The 6,800-nt window shown below is 40.4% G+C and overlaps 1 protein-coding gene across 1 annotated transcript in view; it reads right to left on the bottom strand.

Annotated features, from left to right (window-relative positions):
- Window positions 1-6,800, bottom strand: part of IPO11 (importin 11) — a 224,917-nt gene that overhangs the window by 188,187 nt on the left and 29,930 nt on the right. The window contains exon 3 of the mRNA XM_011952217.1: window positions 4,876-4,976. Within this exon, the coding sequence (XP_011807607.1) occupies window positions 4,876-4,976 (101 nt within the window). The remainder of the gene's footprint in view (window positions 1-4,875; window positions 4,977-6,800) is intronic.

Raw genomic sequence — 6,800 nt, 5'->3', positions numbered from 1 at the left:
AACTCTACTAAAAATACAAAAATTAGCTGGGCATGGTGGTGCATGCCTGTAATCCCAGCTACTCGGGAGGCCGAGGTAGAAGAATCGCTTGAACCCGGGAGACGGAGGTTGCAGTGAGCCATGATGGCACCACTGCACTCCAGTCTAGGTGACAGAGCAAGACCCTGTCTTTAAAAAAAAAAAAAAAAAAGAGGGAGAGAGAAAAGAAAGGGTACAATCACAATGCAATGGAGAAAGAACACATGTCCCTACGTCACATGAGCACCCTGTACAAAAATAAACTCCAGATAGATCATACATCTAAAATAGAAAAGGAAAACAAAGCTTTCAGTAGAAAACACAGTATTTTCATGACCACCGGTTGAGCAAAAAATTCATAAATAGGCTGGGAGCACTGGCTCACACCTGTAAATCCCAGCATTTCGGAAGGCCAAGGTGGGAGGGTCACTTCAGTCAGGAGTTCAAGACTAGCCTGGGCAACACAGCAAGACCCCATCTCTACAAAAAATTTTTAAAAATCAGGCACTGGTGGCACACACCTGTAGTTACAGCTACTCAGAAGGCTGAGGCAGGAGGACTGCTTGAGCCCAGGAGTTAGAGGTTACACTGAGCTATGATTGCATCACTGCACTCTAGCTTGGGCAAATGAATAAGACTCTGTCTTCTTAAAAAAAAAAAAAATTATAAAAAAAACTACAACCCAAAAGAAATAATCATAGAAAGGTAATTAAACTTCATTAAAATTAAGGGCTTCTGAAGAAAGTGAAAAGGCAAGTCACAAAGTTGATTTTTTTTTTTCTTTTTTTTGCAGAGTCTCGCTCTGTTGACCAGGCTGGAAAACAGTGGCATGATCTCAGCTCACTGCAATCTCCACCTCCCAGGTTCGAGAGATTCTGCTGCCTCAGCCTGTTCAGTAGCTGGGACTACAGATGTGCGTCACCATGTCCAGCTAGTTTTTGTATTTTTAGTAGACATGGAGTTTCATCATGTCGGCCAGGCTGGTCTCGAACTCCTGACCTCAGGTGACCTGCCTGCCTAGGCCTCCCAAAGTGCTGGGATTACAGGCGTGAGCCACTGCACCTAGCCTAGGAGAAGATATTGGTAATACATATATTTGACAAAGGACTTGTATCCAAAATAAAAGTCCCATAAATCAATAAGATAATCCAATTTTTCAAACGTTCAAATAACAGACCCTTCACAATACAGGATATCCCAATGACCAATAAGTACATTTAAAAAGTACTGATCATTAAAGACAATACAAACTAAAATTACCAAGCCCACCAGAAAGACTAAAATGAAAGATCAGACCAAGTGCTGGTAAGAATGCAGATCAAATACTAACACTCGTATGTTGCTGTTGCAGTGCAATCTGATACAACCAGCCTAGAAAATTAACAATATCTACTAAAGTTGAACACACATCTGATTATAAATGGTAATAAAATGCAAATGTGTGTAAAAGTTTCTAGAATGCTATAAGTGTTCTATCTAGTGCCAAGTGGCAGTTACACAGGTGTCTTTGCATTATAAACATTCAAACTACACCCTTTACTTGTGCACTGTTTAAAGTATGCTATATATTATACTTCAAAGAAAGTATTTTAAAATCTTAATGACTTACTTAAAGTTAATAAATGAGAAAACAAGATTAACATAAACATTCAGGTCATTAAAAATCTCTCTCTAATCCTTTTATGATTGTGCTATACTTTCCAACTTTAATAGTTCCCTTCTACTATCAAACCCGACATAATGTGTTCTCCTACAATATTTTGCTTTAAACTTGTAATTGAACTTTTCTTCTATGCCAAGGAGCCAGGTTCATCAGTCTGCATAACTCTAACTACAATAAAAGTGTATAATGGGCCAGGCATGGTGGCTCACACCTGTAATCCCAGCACTTTGGGAGGCTGAGGTGGGTGGATCACGAGGTCAGGAGATCGAGACCATCCTGGCTAACACGGTGAAACCCCGTCTCTACTAAAAATACAAAAAATTAGCCAGGTGTGGTGGCGGGCGCCTGTAGTCCCAGCTACTTGGGAGGCTGAGGCAGAAGAATGGCGTGAATCCAGGAGGCGGAGCTTGCAGTGAGCCGAGATTGTGCCACTGCACTCCAGCCTGGGCGAAAGAGTGAGACTCCATCTCAACAACAACAACAAAAAGTATAATGACTATCAAAAAAGATCATGCAAAAAAATACACAGATGCTCCTGACTTACGATGGGGTTACCTCCTGATAAACCCACAGTAAATAAAAAATATTGTAGGTCAAAAATTTATTTTATATCTAACCTACTGAACATTGTATCTTAGCCTAACCTACCTCAAACATGCTCAGAACACTTACATTAGCCTACGGCTGGGCAAAAGCATCCAACACAAAGCCTATTTTACAATAAAGTAGTAAATATCATGTTAATGTATTGAACACTGTAGTGAAAATGAAAAATACTGTACTGAAAGTGAAAAACAGAATGGTTGTATGGGCACTTGAAGTACAGTTTCTACTGAATACATACATACTGCTTTTGCATCATAGTGAAGTAAAAAAAAAATTCATTAAATCAAACCACCATAAGTCAGAGATTGTATATATATTAAAGAAACAAGCCATTAACCTGAAGAAAATTCACATCTTTAACAATTCTCTAATAATAATTTACATTCCACCTTTAATTTTATGCATGTTATCATTAGATGAAATCAAACTATGTTCCAAGCAGAAATTGGATAGTATTTAATTAATTAGGACCCAGATAAATTGCAATGTATATGGTAATGGTAACAAGCTTGTTAGTTAATTCTCATTCTGTGAAAACGGTTAAGACTAGGCTCTATACAAAATGAAACAGGTAAGTACAGAAACAAGCATATTTTTAAAAAGTCTCAAGTTTATAAGTTCAATTACTAATCTGCCACCCATGCTCCCCCTTTCTAAATACATTCATCTCCTTTCCAGCTTTTATCTCAATACATATGAAAAGAGACAGCTTGGGATTTAACTACCGAATACTGTATAAATTCTCACAACTTTTTAAATTTAAGTAAAAGTCCAGGTTCTAATTCATTATGTAAAAGTGTAGCCTGAAATATTTAATAATTTACTTTACCTTCAAAATAATCATTTATATATATATATACACACACACACACCTCTCTCTCTCTCTCTCTCTCTCTCTCTCTGTCTCCGTCTGTCTGTCTTTTGAGATATAGTCTCACTCTGTCGCCCAGGTTGGAGTGCAGTGGCACGTTCTCGGCTCACTGCAACCTCTACCTCCTGGGTTCAAGTGATTCTCCTGTGTCACCCTCCCCAGTAACTGGGATTACAGGCATCTGCCACCATACCTGGCTAATTTTTGTATTTTTAGTAGAGGTGGGGTTTCACCATGTTGGCCAGGCTGATCTCAAACTTGTGACCTCAAGTGAGGTAAACAAAACAAAATGTAAACAAAACAGTAAAACAAAAATGAATCTTAGGAGATATGCAAAATTTAATTGGACAAAGCAGTAGAAAAGTGCTGCTGGGCCATTGCCTATAAACCAATAATGCACACTTTCTCATCAGTACCTACCAAATTTCTCCCCGAAATTATGAATTAATCCTATCTAAAAAATTAATCCGGCTGGGCACAGTGGCACACGCCTGTAATCCCAGCACTTTGGGAGGTCGAGGCAGGCGGATCACAAGGTCAGGAAATCGAGACCATCCTGGCTAACATGGTGAAACCTCGGCTCTACTAAAAATATAAAAAATTAGCCGGGTGCTGTGGCAGGCACCTATAGCCCCAGCTATTCGGAAGGCTGAGGCAGGAGAATGGTGTGAACCCGGGAAGCGGAGCTTGCAGTGAGCCAAGATCACACCATTGCACTCGAACCTGGGCGACAGAGAGAGACTCCGTCTCAAAAAAAAAAAAAAAAAAAAAGACATGTTTGCTTTAAATCTTAATATAGTATCCTAAGTGCAGGCTGAAAATACTCTTCTTGTTCCCAATATTATTCAAGGACATGTTTTATATGCATTTTGAAGTATTCAGACTGAGAAAAGTCTTATGGCTTTAAGAATTTACAGAGCTATAGTGCCATCTACTGGAAAACACAGATTATGATGCTGCTTAGGCAAAATTCAGTACCGTACTTTGTAACAAACAAATCCCAGGGTCATGTCTACAATGATTTTCCAGTGATTATATACCATGTAAAATTAATTACTAAGAGAAATTTGTTAACGAGGTACAAAAAACAGTTATAACTGAATACTAATGTGATTACAAATGTATACTAATCCATCCCCACCACAGAGAAAGAATGCATAAGACTCAGAAATTACACCCAGCTGGCTCAGAGTTGACCTGAGATTTCCTTCTGAATGGTTTTTTTCCCAAATCCTAACCTTACATTTCTGTTTCTTTTTTCTTGAAATGGGGTCTCTCCACGTTGCCCAGGCTGGTTTCAAACTCCCGGGTTCAAGCAATCCTCCTACCTCAGCCTTTTACTGTGCATAGGACTAAAAATAAGGGCTTTTGTTCAACATGACTCACTCAGCATGATCCTTGCAAGCAGAGGGCCAACAGGACACACTCACACATACACCCAAAACCATGAAGAAAACAATAATATAGCTGTTGATTTCTCCTTAACTAAACAGAACATTTATTCAGTAAACACTTTTTTTTGCATTTTTTTTAAATATCGAACACTTCACAAATCATCCTTGCACAGAGACCATGCTAATCTCTGTATTGCTCCAATTTTAGTTATATGTGCTGCAGAAGTGCTAACACATTTTTTTACATAAACAAGTACATTCTTACACCTTCCTGAATTTGGGAAGGATTACACCCAAGGAATAGGGGAAGTGATGGAACTTACTGAGGTGCTACACGTCTCCAGTAGCGATCAATTCCATGTTTAAAATACAGTACAGCAAGCCACCTTACATTTATATCCAAAGTGTGGTTTGTGAAAATATTCTATAAATAAAAAACATAATATTAGAATTAGCATGGAATAAGTAAAAAGTATAATTAATGTACCCACAATAAAATATGAACAGATCTTTTTTTTTTTTGAGACAGATTTTCGCTCTTGTCTCCCAGGCTGGAGTGCAATGACACGATCTTGGCTCACTGCAACCTCCGCCTCCCAGGTTCAAGCGATTCTCCTGCCTTGGTCTTCCAAGTAGCTGGGGTTACAGGTGCCTGCCACTATGCCCAGCTAATTTTTTGTATTTTTGGTAGAGACTGGGTTTCACCATGTTTGCCAGGCTGATCTGCAGTGGCACGATCTTGGCTCACTGCAACCTCCGCCTCCCAGGTTCAAGCGATTCTCCTGCCTTGGTCTTCCAAGTAGCTGGGGTTACAGGTGCCTGCCACCAAGCCCAGCTGATACTTTGTATTTTTTTGTTGTTGTTGTTAAGACAGGGTTTCACCATCTTGGCCAAGCTAGTCTCAACCTCCTGACCTCAGGTGATCCACTCGCCTGGGCCTCCCAAAGTGTGGGATTACAGGCATGAACCACCACGCCTGGCCTGGACAGATCTTTTAATTAAATTTGTTTACATTCTATCACTACATATATCATATCCACATTTATGAAGTATATACAGTTCTACAATTAATGTAAGAAAGTACACCTGCTCAGTTGTATGTTAAATGTTTAAGCTGACTAACAGACATGCAGAGAGTAATTGTACTATTCTGCTTTTAGGTGTGTTTGAAAATTCCGCTAGTAAAAAAATTAAATTCAGAAAAAGCAAACCTCATTATTTTTCAAATGAAAACCATAGCCCCACAGATATTCAATAAAATATATAACTTCCAAATTAGAAAAAGTAGGCCCACTACAGCATAGATTCAAAGATTCTAAGTAATCAAGGCCCCAGGGTTGTTAATACATGCTATGAAATAAAACTATTTCATAGTATCCTCCTTATCAAAACAATTACACTTGTAAATAAGCTTAATAAAGCTGGGCATGGTGGCTCACACCTGTAATCCCAGCACTTTGGGAGGCTGAAGCAGGCGAATCACGAGGTCACGAGATGGAGACCATCCTGGCCAACATGGTGAAAACCCAACTCTACTAAAAATACAAAAATTAGCTGGGCATGGTGGTGCATGCCTGTAATCCCAGCTACTCGGGAGGCCGAGGTAGAAGAATCGCTTGAACCAGGGAAGCGGACGTTGCAGTGAGCTGAGATCACGCCACTGCGCACCAGCCTGGTGACAGCGAGACTGTGTCTCAAAAAAAAAAAAGTTTGATAGCAGAACACTTTTAAGAGACACAAAGCGGCTGGGTGTGGTGGTTCACACTTGTAATCCATATACTTTGGGAGGCTGAGACAGGTGGATCACCTTGAGGTCAGGAGTTCGAGACCAGCCTGGCCAACATGATGAAACCCCATCTCTACGAAAAATACAAAAAATTAGCTGGGCGTGGTGGTGCACACGTGTAATCCCAGCTACTCAGCAGACTGAGGCAGGAGAGTTGCTTGAATCCAGGAGGCGGAGGTTGCAGTGAGCTGAGATCAGGCCACTGCATTCCAGCCTGGGCAACAAGAGCAAAACTCCGTCTCAAAAAAAAAGGAGCTGGGCACAGTGGCTCACGCCTGTAATAGCAACACTTTGGGAGGCCGAGGAGGGCAGATCACCTGAGGTCGAGAGTTCGAGACCAGCCTGACCAACATGGAGAAACCCTGTTTCTATAAAAATACAAAAATTAGCCAGGCATGGTGGCACATGCCTGTAATCCCAGCTACTTGGGAGGCTGAGGCAGGAGAATCGCTTGAACCCGGG

Source organism: Colobus angolensis, unplaced genomic scaffold (assembly GCF_000951035.1).
Source record: "Colobus angolensis palliatus isolate OR3802 unplaced genomic scaffold, Cang.pa_1.0 Scaffold337, whole genome shotgun sequence".
In the NCBI taxonomy this organism is placed as follows: domain Eukaryota; kingdom Metazoa; phylum Chordata; class Mammalia; order Primates; family Cercopithecidae; genus Colobus; species Colobus angolensis.
Note: the sequence above shows the minus strand (reverse complement) of the source record. Positions and strands in the feature narration are given on the sequence as shown.